The sequence below is a fragment of the Neoarius graeffei genome, chromosome 3 (assembly GCF_027579695.1).
Source record: "Neoarius graeffei isolate fNeoGra1 chromosome 3, fNeoGra1.pri, whole genome shotgun sequence".
NCBI classification, from domain to species: Eukaryota; Metazoa; Chordata; class Actinopteri; order Siluriformes; family Ariidae; genus Neoarius; species Neoarius graeffei.
Genome location: NC_083571.1, coordinates 75,739,414 through 75,753,682, shown reverse-complemented (window position 1 = coordinate 75,753,682; position 14,269 = coordinate 75,739,414). Strand labels below are relative to the sequence as shown.

The 14,269-nt window shown below is 41.6% G+C and overlaps 1 protein-coding gene across 2 annotated transcripts in view; it reads left to right on the top strand.

Annotated features, from left to right (window-relative positions):
- The window catches only part of tprb (translocated promoter region b, nuclear basket protein), a 70,900-nt gene that overhangs the window by 56,280 nt on the left and 351 nt on the right, over nucleotides 1-14,269 (top strand). Inside the window, exons 41-49 of one of the 2 annotated variants that reach the window (XM_060917353.1) lie at nucleotides 3,011-3,098; nucleotides 3,228-3,367; nucleotides 3,638-3,706; nucleotides 3,829-3,926; nucleotides 4,098-4,204; nucleotides 4,586-4,684; nucleotides 10,196-10,349; nucleotides 12,733-12,851; nucleotides 14,121-14,210. In XM_060917353.1, the coding sequence (XP_060773336.1) occupies nucleotides 3,011-3,098; nucleotides 3,228-3,367; nucleotides 3,638-3,706; nucleotides 3,829-3,926; nucleotides 4,098-4,204; nucleotides 4,586-4,684; nucleotides 10,196-10,349; nucleotides 12,733-12,851; nucleotides 14,121-14,210 (964 nt within the window). Of the gene's footprint in view, nucleotides 1-3,010; nucleotides 3,099-3,227; nucleotides 3,368-3,637; nucleotides 3,707-3,825; nucleotides 3,927-4,097; nucleotides 4,205-4,585; nucleotides 4,685-10,195; nucleotides 10,350-12,732; nucleotides 12,852-14,120; nucleotides 14,211-14,269 lie in introns of both variants that reach the window. The other variant, XM_060917351.1, reaches the window with a different exon arrangement.

Here is a 14,269-nt window from a genome sequence, read left to right as displayed (position 1 = left end):
TTCGGGCATCAGGTGAGAGGACTGTTAGCCCTATTGTGTGAGCAGTGGACATACAAAGACACCCATGTGAATCTGTTGGATTATGTCTTGAACTTCAAGGAGAGACTTCACAGGGCCTGTGCATTGGCTCGAGAAAAGCTTGAGTCTACCCAAGGAAAGATGAAAACTTGGTGTGATCGAAAAGCCAGAGCTAGGACATTCCATCCTGGGGACAAGGTGCTTGTGTTGTTCCCAATGCAGTCCAATCCCTTGCAAGCTCGGTTTCATGGCCCCTATGTAATCCATGCAAAGGTCAATGACCTCAATTACCTTGTGTCCACTCCAGACAGGTGAAAGGCTAGGCAGCTATGCCATATCAACATGTTGAAGCCTTACCATGATAGGCCCATGGAGGTTGTGTCAATGGTCAATCAGCAGTGTGGTGAGAGCTCTGTAGAGGATGAGGAGTCGCTGGATGAAGAACCCTCCGTCAAGCCCGACGACATTCTTTGTAAACTGTCTAATTCTGACATACTGCAGAGCCTGGACTCAAAATTATCTCACTTAGAACCTGCTCAACAAGACCAAATGACTGCCTTGATACTCAAGTATCGGGATCTGTTTCCAGATGTTCCTAAGAGAACTCATGTGGCCGTTTATGACGTCGATGTGGGTGACGCTCCGCCCATCAAGCAACACCCATATCAAATGAGTCCAGAGAAATGCAAACTTGCCGAGAATGAAGGGCGGTACATGCTGGAGCACATCATCATTCAGCCGTCTCACTCTGACTGGAGCTCACTGTGCGTACTAGTGCCTAAGCCCGATGGTAGTACACGATTTTGTACCGACTATAGAAAAGTAAATGCTGTCAGTAAAACAGATGCTTTTCCAATCCCAAGAGTGGACGATTGCATTGACAAAGTTGGACAAGTAAAGTTTCTCACCAAAGTTGACCTGTTGAAAGGATATTGGTGTGTTCCACTAATGGAGAGAGGTCGAGAAATCTCTGCGTTTGTCACACCGCCGGGGTTGTATGAATACAATGTGCTCCCTTTCGGAATGAAGAATTCCCCTGCCACATTTCAAAGAATGATCCATTCTGTGGTTAAGGGCTTACCCAACACTAGTGCGTACATTGATGACTTAGTTACTGGCAGTGACACATGGGAAGGTCATATCACTGATGTTGAAAAACTGTTTCAGAGACTGTCAGAAGCCAATCTTGCAGTTAATCTGGTGAAGAGTGAATTTGGCTGTGCCGGTGTTACTTATCTGGGTCATGTTATTGGCCAAGGCAAGGTGGCCCCTGTTGATGCTAAGATCCAGACTATAGTGTCCTATCCAGTTCCCGGCACCAAGAGAGCCTTGAGACGATTTTCAGGCATGGTAGGATACTACCGTAAGTTCTGCAAGAACTTTGCCGAGGTAGCTGTGCCTCTGACAAATTTGCTTAAGAGAAGTGAGAAGTTTGTGTGGACTGACACCTGCCAGAAGGCACTTGACGAACTGAAATGCTTGTTGTGTCATTACCCTGTTCTCAGTTCCCCTGATTTTGGCAAGCCATTTGCCCTAGCCGTGGACGCTAGTGATGATGCAGCAGGTGCCGTGTTATTATAAAACAATGAGTGACAGTGTTGAGCATCCTATAGCTTACTTTTCAAAAAAGTTAAACCGGCATCAAAGGAACTATTCAACAATTGAAAAGGAGCTCTTAGCCCTTATTCTGGCAGTTCAACACTTTGAGGTATACGTTTGTACCAGTCAGAAACCTTTGATTTATCTATACGGATCATAATCCCTTAGTGTTCTTGGGTAAAATGAAAAACAAGAACAGAAGGTTGTTAAACTGGAGTTTAATTCTTCAAGAGTATGACATTGTAATCAAACACATAAAAGGTAAAGACAATGTTATTGCTGATTGTCTATCCCGCTGTTGAAAAGTGTAAAAATGGGATAAAGAAGAGAACTTGACTGAAAATTTTGATCTTTAAAATCAAAATTTTCCCTTTAAGGGGGAAGGTGGGATGTACGTGTTTGTTTTTTGTTTTTTTTTTCTTTTTCTTTTTCCCCATTTTTATTATTTATTCAGTTATTTATTTCCATTGCAATATATAAATATCCTGTGTTTGGATGTTAAGAGCATTTCTATATTTTATTGGGGTGATTTTCTGTTATTCTATGATTACTTGTGCAAGATGGACATTTCTGATGATCATTGTTACACCCCACTCGATTTTGGCTCTTGGATGAAGTTCATGAGGGAGACATTCCAGCGAGCTGCAAGTGCCACGCGGTGCCTGGCTGATGTCAATTAAAAGTTCACGTGAACAACTTCAGGCCGAGACGTTGTGGTGACACTCTCTCTCGGATGCGCTGGACAGCTCTCGGTGCCCTCGCTTCAGAGACTCTTGTCTTTTGGATATTTTTCCCTCGCGTTGGATTATGCTTTTCAGACTTTTCCCTTCACGGATGCCTCTGGAAACACCACTGCTACTTCGGAGGACATTTAAAGACTGTGAACAATTCGACGGTCGGGGCAATGGGACCTGCTGACCGGCGCTTGCCTAACGTGGGGCACAAAGGGACTGTGAGAACAAATTCTGTGTCCTTTATATTTTGTTACGAATATGTCTGTATTTTGATGTGGTTTGAAAAGGGAACCTTTTGTGGCCTAGGGTTTTGTGTGTAACGTGTTGGGGTTTTGTTTGAACATGTTTCACTTCTGATTGTTAAAACTTTTCTATAACCGAATTCGGTGTTGGGCTTTTTTGTGATAACCTCTCACATAACAATAATCGGTCAAAGGGCAAATATTTGTTCACATGAGGAGTCTGAGGAAATGATTTATGATTTGCACCCTAGATTATCGCACCACCCCATAATATAAAATGCCATTCACAGAGGGGGAACTTTTATTTTGCTGCCTGTCTTTTTGCTTTTCATTACATTGTCATCAAATACAAATGGATCAATACATTCTTTCAACATTGACACCCTTGCTTTGTATTTCTTTGTCTCTTTCCCTCAGGGTCCTGATGCCACAGACCCAGGTACTGAAACCGAGGAAAGTCTCGGTGCTACAGACTCTACCCAGTGTGTGGCTGTTCCTGCCCCCTGTAAGACAGTCTAACACACTTCTTTTTTTTTTTTTTTTTTTTTTTTTTTTGCGCGCACATTATGTCCAAACACTGTTCTCTACTTGACCTTGATGTTCTTATTTGTCACTTTTTTTTTTTTTTTTTAAGTGGCGTTCTCCACTGAACCAATCACCAGCTCTGCACCTCGTCCTCCACCGTCCCCACGGAGACGACAGCAATCCGTGCCTTCTCGACTCAGTGTTCTGGCTCCACCCATACAGGAGCCAGCACCACCCTCTCAAGTGCAGGTATTTACAAATCGTGTTTTTTTTTTTTTTTTTGACTATTTCATTTATCGTCATATTTATACAAAATACCTTGTTTTCCATCATTCCTTTATTCATAGCTCATCCAAGCATTTTTCTGTTTCTTTCTTTGGATATTTTTTGGTCTTTAATGGATCTCATTCCACCGAATATGTCCAACACAATTTTTCAATAAACCAGTAGATGGAAACCACTGTAGTGAATGCAATACAGCAACGTGAATGACCATTAGTTGAATGCTTGTTTTCTCAGCGCATCCCTGTGCGACGGCAACCAGTCGGACGAGGACTTCAGCTGACTTCGGGGGTGTCCGGCAGTACAGTGAGTAGTCTTCCAAATTTCTGTCTGTATGTATGATGTGCATTTTCAGCTTTTGGGTTTCTCTTCTTTGTCTCTATTATTTGATTCTACCCTTTTTATTCTCCCCCCTGCACTTCCAGCAGCCACAGCAGCACTTCCATGAGGAGGATGACCGCATGGTCCCAAGCACCCCCACACTGGCTGTCTCCCATCGTACAGACTGCTTCAGTGAAGCTCTCAAGTGAGTATTAACAATCAGACAAATCCAGTCAAATCTCGAATTAGTTTTGATTGTAACGAGAACTTTCAGCTTCTCTTAAGATCTGTATTTTCTAACAAGTCACCCAGATAAAGCTAGTTTTTCAGCAGTTTGTGTTTGTTGATTGCACCAATGCCCACTGTGTTGTTTAAGTTCACCCCAGGTAGCAGGCGTGCTGCGTTTTGGCTTCGGCCTCTCGGATGACGTCCCACAGACCAGCTCTTCTAATGCAGATCTGGACCAGCTGGCCTCACAAGGAGGTAGTGTGTACCTGCGGAATCCTTCCTGCCAGCTTGCTATAAGTCACACCTTTTATAAAAAAAAAAAAAAAGCAGTGAAATCAATGAGTGACATGACGAACCCTGCAAGCTTAAAGGAAAAAAAAAACCTGTTTTTTAAAGTGGAAATGCTTTGTTGCAACTCCCCCACCCCCAAAAAATATGTCTGACCAAGCCATTTGTCCCCCACTTCACTACCACTACCCTTTTAGTCTTGTCACTTCACTACCTGTTGTACCACTTCAACTTCTGCAACTTTGACCAGATTACAGATGATGTGACATGAAAAATCATTAGATTATTTATATGGTCAGGCATGGAGGTCTGTGTGGTGTTGATGGTGTGCCTGTGTGTACTCTATAGGGCTTGGCATGTATGACACTCCCCTGTTTCTATCCACTCATGAGGACTCACCAGGGGGACGTAGCGTACCCACCACCCCCCTCCAGGTGGCATCTCCAGGTATGTGTGCCAGCAACACAAACGCATGCAAACATGCCTGTGTACCCACTCACAGAGACGCACCCTTTTTTCACCTGTCCAGGAAGACATTCCTGAAGCCATGATGTCATCCAATTGCAACCCCGTTTCCAAAAAAAGTCAGTGCTGTGTAAACCTGTAAATAAAAACAGAATGCGATGATTTGCAAATCACGGAAACCTTGTATTTAATTGAAAATAGCAAGGGAGTAACTTTTGATTTTGACATTGGTGGGGACACAAAAGTGATCCAAGGCAGAGCTTCCGAAAGGCTACCACAATGTAAATTTATCAATTCTATAGCAACTACTGTAAACACATACACACTACCAGTAATACATGACGAGGCATCTTAGAAAAGCAGCCTTGACATGAAGCTCTGATTTTAAAGCCACATGGGTGAAGCATTGTTATTCAGATCAACATCACACTAACAAACATTTGCCACAGTGGGGCTGAATCTCATGACTGACATATCCATCATTAACCTCACCTGTGAATTTCCAACCTCTCTTTCTGCTTCTCCATCTCCTCCTCTGTCTCCTCCAGCTGTGGATTCTCCTCCATCCTCTCCTTCAGCCTCTGCTCCTCTTTCTCTTCCTGCCTCTCTTCCTCTACCTTCTCTGCACGGTCTTTCATCTCCTCCAGCCTCTCTGCTTTCTGTCACCTTACAAAAATATGTTGATGCATGACATATGAACAGATTAGGGATAGAATGACTGTAGAGTTTCATGGTAAGGTTGTAGCCTCAGCAAAAAGGGCTAGCCAAAAAGGACACAATTATTGCATAGACTATAATTTATTCCCCACAAAAACATGGATACATAATATCACATGATCTTCTAGAATCTGATGATTTATTACTTTTACACCACACAATTCCTAATTTGTGTTTAAGCAGTCATTCTGTCTCTTCCACAGAAATGCATGAAAATAAGAATTAAAAACTAAGCATTTTTAGCATTAATTTTTTTTTTTTTTTTTTAAATTCAATATCTGTATTGTTTGACGGGGGGGGGTGTGTCTCAAAATTCACTGACTGCCTTATTGAGGCACTCATAAATAGGTGCTACTGGTGGCATTTTCTATTCTGTAAGCTCAAATTTAGTTAAAATTATATTTGGATATATAATTTAGTGATTGTCTATTATAGCATGATTATTACATTAATATTGCATTTGTAGTATACCCCCACTTTTGTCTTTTTGTTGCCCCTCCATTTTCCATATTATGTCTTTTTTGTTGCCTGTTTGTGTTCGTACCGCGTGTTATGATTTTCACTGCAGATGTGCTTGTGACTTCTATGTTCATGCTGCAGTTACCAATATTCGTCTGTAGGTGGCAGTAAAGGACCATGGATTTGTTGTATCTAGCCTAGTAGTAGTAGAAAGAGGTCTCTGTAAAACGGTGAACGCAGCAGACTCAGCAGCGGTCACGCTGTTGATTCTGAAATGCAAGTCGCACATCTGCATGGCCATGCAGTAGCCTACATCTGACTACTTACATTCTGTAAAACCATTAGGTTTTACAGAATTAACATTCATCGAGGATATTATCTAACACCAAGTTACATTGCTCCAGCATTCCTTTTCTCTGCAGCTATGCAATAGCCTAGCTCTGATGCGTCCGGTCACGTTGCTAAACCTGCCTAAGGAGCCACAGCAATACTTTTATGAAGGGTTTCCATACATCAAAAGGATTTTGAGTTTTTAAAGCTCGACAGAAACCCTGCACTTACATTCTTGACTTTGAAGAAGAATGAACGAATGTCTCGTTTCTTGGGAGGGGGGCCGTCATCCATGATACTCAAGTCAGCATGCAAGTCGTAGGGCAAGCATGCATGGACATCGAAGTCCAGCTCAATTTGTAGGCTGACGGAGAGTGGGGGGTGCGTGGGGTAGGTCAGGTGTGTACGTGTGAGATACGGGGGGTTGATGGGCGGGTAGTCACGGCTGCTGTGGGAAGTGTGCTGCTTTTACAGCAGATGGAGTGACAGCTGGGATAGCCAACCATGTAAGTTAGCGAGAAACAGATAGCTAATCAGAGAATGTTATCTACGTTAGAGGGGGGATTATTAGCAGTGTCATACATTTAACTCTTTGTGTGTCATATAATCATTGCTCAGGTTAGGATATCGGTTTTATTGATCGTGATTACACAGTAGCGGCTGAATATTGGTAGGGACACGTCCCTAGTGTCCCTACCCAAAATTACGCCCTAGGAAAATAGTACAAAGACAACATATCAAATGTTGAAACTTTTTTTTTTAAATAAACTTGTATGATCATTTTGAGTTGAGACCCAGTAACATGTTTCAAAAAAGTTGGGACGGGGTAACAAAACACTGGAAGAGTTGTGTAATGTTACTAAAAAGCTTATTAGTTTAATTGTCAACAGGTCAGTAACATGATTGGGTATAAAAAGAGCATCCCAGAGAGGCTGAGTCTCTCAGAAGTAAAGATGGGGATGAGTTCACCACTCTGTGAAAGACTGTGTGGGCAAATAATGCAACAATTTTAAGAAAAATGTTCAATGTAAAATTGCAAAGAATTTGAGTATCACGTCATCTACTGTCATGTTGTTAAAAGATTCAGAGAATCCGGTGAAATCTCTGTATACAAGGGACAAGGACAAAAACCAACATTGGATGCCCAGTGATCTTCAGGGCCTCAGGAGACACTGCATTAAAAACAGACAGGATTCTGTATTGGAAATGGCTGCGTGGGCTCAAGAACACTTCTGAAAACCATCGTCAGTGAACACCGTTCATCACTGCATCCACAAATACAGGTTAAAACCATCTGTAAACAATATCCAGAAACACCGCCGCCTTCTCTGGGCCTGAGCTCTTTTACGATGGACTGGGGCAAAGTGGGAAATTGACCTGTGGTCTGATGAATCAAAATTTGAAATTCTTTTTGGAAATCATGGACACCACATCCTCCAAGCTAAAGAGGAGAGGGACCATCCAGCTCATTAGTGCACAGTTCAAAAGCCAACATCTGTGATGGAATGGGGGTATTAGAGAGAGAGATACTTTAATGATCCTTTGCAGGAAATTACAAGTTACAGCAGCATCAACCATACTCAGGATTTATTCATCAACCATACTTAGACAAGAATAAATAAATAAATAATAAAAATAAACAGATCTATCTACATAAGTTCACAAACTTATAGAAATACTAAAATTTAAAATACAGAATTTTAAAAATCAAGCTAAAAATAATAATTCTAGGGGCAGCACGGTGGTGTAGTAGTTAGCGCTGTCGCGTCACAGCAAGAAGGTCCGGGTTTGAGCCCCGTGGCCGACGAGGGCCTTTCTGTGCGGAGTTTGTACGTTCTCCCCATGTCCGCGTGGGTTTCCTCCGGGTGCTCCGGTTTCCCCCACAGTCCCAAAGACATGCAGGTTAGGTTAACTGGTGACTAAATTGACCGTAGGTGTGAATGGTTGTCTGTGTCTGTGTCAGCCCTGTGATGACCTGGCGACTTGTCCAGGGTGTACCCCGCCTTTCGCCCGTAGTCAGCTGGGATAGGCTCCAGCTTGCCTGCAACCCTATAGAACAGGATAAAGCGGCTAGAGATAATGAGATGATAATTCTAACCATAAATACTAACCATAAATCTATTTACATAAAGTTCACAAATTTTTATAGAAATACTAAAATTAGTACACATGGGATGAGTAGCTTGCACATCTGGGAAGGCACCATTAAATAAAATATCTCACAAATAAACAAATTGAGCTAAAAGTTGTTTGTCTGCCCTTTATAAAAAAAGCTGCATTTTGAATTTGTTCTTAATGATATAACCACTAAAGTCATGAAAATAGGAATATATATATATATATATATATATATATATATATATATATATATATATATATATAAATAAATTTTTTTTTTTTGGTCAGGGAGGCCGCCATAACTATCGTGCGTGATTGTCATTTTCCACAAGCACAACGGAGGTGTACAAGTGCATGCTATACTAGTGTCTGCAGGGCAAGGTATTCTGTCAGGGATGGTTGGAGAATGATCGAAGTCCAGAAGATCTTTATTCTAAAGAAAAGTGCAAACAGGCAAGCGGTCCAAATCGGCAGGCATATATCATGAACAGTAAAACAGGCAAAAGGTCAGGCGAGGCACAGACAGAATATCTTGGAAGCAGGGTCAAAAACGAGGAACAGGAGTCAGGAAACAAGGCTCAATGTGTCACAACAACGCAGTACTTCGCAAAGTAAATCTGCATTCTGAGTCCTTGTTTAGGCATGCTGATTGCACCTTAATCCCATGCAGGTGTGTCTTATTCGTGGCACGCACGCGAGTCAGTTTAGAGTGCCTGAGAGTCCTTCTGTTGTGACAACTAGACTATAGTATATTATGGTCTAGCATGACTTCTCGGTGATTATTTATTTATTTTTTTATTTTTTTGCATTTCTCCACAAAAATTATGGCAATGCAGTATTAAATAATCAAAATAAAATGGTGACTAGTTTGTTGCCATTTTATTTTTTTGTTTTAAATTTACCTGCTTATCTTCCATCCGTTTGATGTTATTCTATCCGGTATGCTGTCGTGTGGAATCCTACATCATGCAGTGCCGCCCTTGTTTTCGTCTCCTGATACACCCGTATATCTGGCTAATCTAGTATGGCCAGGCCTGGGGAAATGGCCCAACGGACTGATGTTACAACTTCAACGTTTTTTAAAGTTAAAGTCTGCTTTTTTTTAATTTATTTTTCATCTAGAACATCTTGTATTAATGTATAATGATGACATTTCATAACCCCATAATTTCAAAATTTCCTGGTTATTCACTTTAATGCTGAATGATGTATACAGGTTTTGGAGCAACGTGCTGCCATCCAGATGATGCCTTTTTCAGGGAAGGCCTTGCTTATTTCAACAAGACAGTGCCAAACCGCTTTCTGCACACATTACAACTGCATGGCTCCGTAGTAAGAGAGTCCAGATGCTAAACTGGCTTGCCTGCAGTCCAGACCCGTCTCCCATTTGAAACATTATGAAGTGCAAGATACGACAAAGGAAACCCTGAAATGTTGAGCAACTGAAGTTGTGTAATCCAGCAAGAATGGGACAACATTTCTCTTTCAAAACTGCAGCAATTGGTCGTCTCAGTTCCCAAACGTTTACAGAGTGATGTTGAAAGTAGACGTAATTCAAAACAGTGGTAAACATGCCCCTGTCCCAACTTTTCTGAAATGTATTGCTGGCATCAAATTCAAAATAATCATATATTTTTCAAACAGTAAAATTTCTGTTAACACTTTATAGCACCTTTTGTTCTATTTTTCAATGAAATGTAGAGTTTCAATGATTTGCAAATCCGTTCATTGTGTTTTTATTTGTTTTACACAGGATTTGTAAAAGATCTAGCTGTGTACTTCAAAGTGATAATTCCTTTATTATTCATAGGGTTAATTATCTTTCATTCTGTATTGGCACTGATGATCATTTCCTCCCATTCCAATCAGTGACGACATTTTTGGACACACAGCCCTCAGAGGTGACTGAGCACGCCTCCCAGTCTGTGCCAACAGTAAGCACGTCCACACCGAGTGTGTGTGTTGTGTCGGGGCCCAGCACGGCTGAAGAGCGGGATGTCCTGCTCGAGGCAGGGGAAGATGGGTGAGCTTGTACATTAGACACTGTATTTTGGTTATTGGTCTTGCTTTTTAAGAACACTAACATTTTAACCCGATCTCTGTAGTGTGTGTGTGATTACCACAAACAAGAATTCTTACACGTTTCCTTGACTGAGAAATGAACACGTTTGTAAAGGCACTTTAGGTGAAATCCATTTTGGGAGAATGCTGTGATGAATTCTTCAGTGGTGCTTGTACTTTGAGCTGTAACTCTCTGTAGAATTCATCCTTTCAGAGATTGATTTAACTTGGGGATACCACAAAATCACTTCAGTGTTGTAGAGTTTTCATGAAACTTGAATGTGCATAAACTACAACTTTGGTAAGACATTATCTTGTGTCTGTCTTATCTTAAGAGATTTAATGTTTATGCAGTTGAATTTATTATGTACAGTGTCCTCCATGGTTATTGGCACCACTTGTATAGACAAGTAAACAGTGTTAGAAAAAAAAATCCACCTTTTGGTGAAGTAGCTTCATCTCCGGGGTGGCACGGTGGTGTAGTGGTTAGCGCTGTTGCCTCACAGCAAGAAGGTCCGGGTTCGAGCCCCGTGGCCGGCGAAGGCCTTTCTGTGCGGAGTTTGCATGTTCTCCCCGTGTCCGCGTGGGTTTCCTCCGGGTGCTCCGGTTTCCCCCACAGTCCAAAGACATGCAGGTTAGGTTAACTGGTGACTCTAATTTGAACGTAGGTGTGAATGTGAGTGTGAATGGTTGTCTGTGTCTATGTGTCAGCCCTGTGATGACCTGGCGACTTGTCCAGGGTGTACCCCGCCTTTCGCCCGTAGTCAGCTGGGATAGGCTCCAGCTTGCCTGTGACCCTGTAGAAGGATAAAGCGGCTAGAGATAATGAGATGAGATGAGCTTCATCTCCCATTGAAAAAAAAAAAAAAAGAGAAAAATCACACCTTTTAATTGAAAAATTTATTCAGGGAAAAAAAACAAACACCTCATCAAGAAATAATTGTTTTCAACAAAAGCAAATATGCCATGATTATTGGCACCCCTGCATTTAATACTTTTGGACAACTTCCTTTTGCCGATAAAACAGCACAGAGTCTTCTCCTATAACATTAGGTAAGGTTGGAGATATAGAGCAGGGAATCTGAGACCATTCCTCTTTACACAGTCTCTCCAGATCATCCAGGGTTCTCAGCCCTCTCTTGGGCTCTCTCCTCTTCAGCTTACCCCACAGGTTTTCAATGGGCTTCAGGTCAGGGGATGGCCATAGCAGAAGCTTGATTCTGTGGTCAGTGAACCATTTTTTGTGTTGATTTGGACATATGCTTCGGATCATTGTCCTGCTGGAAGATCCAGTGACGACCCAGTTTTAGTTTCTTGGCAGAACAGGCAGATTTTGATTTAAAATGTCCTGTTATGTCATGGAGTCCATGATTCCCTGTACCCACACAAGGTTTCCAAGGCTTTCAGAGGAAAAACAGCCTTAAAACATCACAGAACTTCCACCATATTTTACAGTTGGGATCAGGTTCTTTTCATTATAGACATCCTTTTTACACCAAACCCACCTTGAGTGTTTATTGCCAAAAAGCTCCATTTTTGTTACATCAGACCATAGAACACAGTTCCAGTTAAAGTTGTAGTAGCGTTTTGCAATTTCAGATGCTTATGTTTGTAGTTAACTGAGAGAAAAGGCTTTTTTTTTTTTTTTTTTTCTGGCAGACCTTCTAAGTAATCTGTTGGCATGGAGGTGGAGTTTGATGGTGGTTTTGGAGACTTGGAAACCCCAACACTTGTAATTCAGGGATCCTTGGGGATTTATTTTGCCCTGCTTACTCTTCTCTTCACTGTATGTAGGGTATGGTATGCATGTCTCTTTTCATAAAGGCGCCATGCTAGGTGGCAGCCTGTTGCAGCAGCTCCTGTGTGTTGTGGGTTTCCTTCTTTATTTTTAATTTATTCTGTGTTTGTTTGTTTATTTATTAAATATAATGTATATAATTTGTGTGTGTGTGAGAGAGACATGAAGTTACTTCACCAAATGGTGAATTCCCCCCAAAAAGCTAATCTTTGCAAGAGGTGCTAATAATTGTGGAGGGCACTGTAGTTGCATGTTATACTGCTTATCAAACAGTTTTGAGTTGGAGTTAAACAGCTTTGTTTGAATTAAACAATTTATAATAAATGTGTTTCAGATAAACAGGTTTTCAGGAATTTTTCTCAGTACAGGGTAATTTGGCCCTTGATAACTTCATGTAGGCTGTGCTTAGGGATTTTTTTTTTTTGTGGCATTTATTTTAGTGTTTTCATTACAGGGAATTTTGGTGCTTTGGAATCATGATCTGTTTGGTCGAACAGTATGGATATTGGCTTGAAGTGAAGGGAGTGTAAATTTTGTGTGTGTTTAGAAGCAATACAGAGGTAACACTGGAGTCCTCTTCTCAGACTGAGGTTGAAGAGCCAGCTCAGCCTTCAGATGAGGCCAGTCTCCCCTCTACCAGCCAGGAGCCCTCGTCCAGCTGCGCAGGTACACACGTGTGTTTTTATATTTATATATAATACACACACAAAAAAAAATTTACTCCGTTCATCTGAGCCCAAACTTTATGCTCTCATTGATATTGAAGCTTGCAACAATTCCTCAGGCCAAAGAAAGTACTGCTATTAATCCCACCTGAATACACAACCTTTAATAACTAATACCCATGTTTGAAACTTGGGTATGTAATTTTCAATGAGATGTCTAGATTTAAACAATGCTTGGGCCAAACAAAATGTGTGTTTCCGGTTACCCGACCGACCCTGTAAAAACACTGCGACCCTTTAACTGTTTATGACCACGATAAACAAACTATTTCTTGCGCCCAACCCTACCTGCTTGGCAGTCACCTGGCGAGTCAAACGAGAACCGCTAGGGCGTGTCATATAAACCACTCGGCATTTGCCGAAAGACACGAGGCCCGTCAGGAGTAAATTGACAACCAACACGCACCTCCCTCTACCCCAGCCCTTTCAAACCGGCACGGCCTGGTAGGACGGTGCCTCGGCCAGTCATTCGCCACCGTGCAAGCGCTGCTCAGCGACTTAAGTTTTGATTTGATCCATGGCTCCAGCCCACCTTTAAACGTTTATAACTCGGACACTGGTCGCAGCAAAGCCAAATTTCGTAAGCATTTCTAGACAGGGGTCACAGTTAAATGCAGTTGAATACATAGCTGAACAATGCTGCGTATTCTTGCTAGTGTTACAATGATGATCATCTTAGATTAAGTAGAAAAACTGGCCACCCTTGTGTTCATGCCTCGAAGGGTCGGATATAAATGACTGCTTGCACACGCGCAGTATATTTCATCAATTCTTCCGGGTGCCTATAAAATGGAGGTTAGCCTCGGAACAAAAAGTGACACAGTGGACAGAAATGTTTGCTTGTCAAATCAGCCTATTGCAATGCAAAAGATATTCACAACAATTAAAAATATTTCCAAATGAAGAACTATAGAATAACTACAACATTGGTTCCTACAACAAATCACACAGTTCTGACATGCTGGGATCAGTTGAAAATGTTTAACGAGTATTTTCCAAAAAGTTTTCAAAGGAAACTTCTCACTTTTTCCTACCTACCCTAGAAAATTTGCCATAAACTTTTGGGATAATTTTTTTTTTTTTTTTTACCTTCCTACCTACCCTATTTTGAAAACCCAGGAAACACTTATATTATTTTGTTTGGCCTTGTCACATGATTTGTCATGTGGTTTTGTCCCCCCCCCCGCCCTTTACTTTCCTTCTTCCTCAGACACAAGCAGCACTCAGCCACCCAAAGTCAGGACAGGATCAGGCAGACAATGGACTCGTGGACGGGCCACCAGAGGTTTCGTTAAGAGAGGTAAACCTTTTATATATCGTGTGTACACACGCAGGCATCCATAACTACAAGAATAAGCC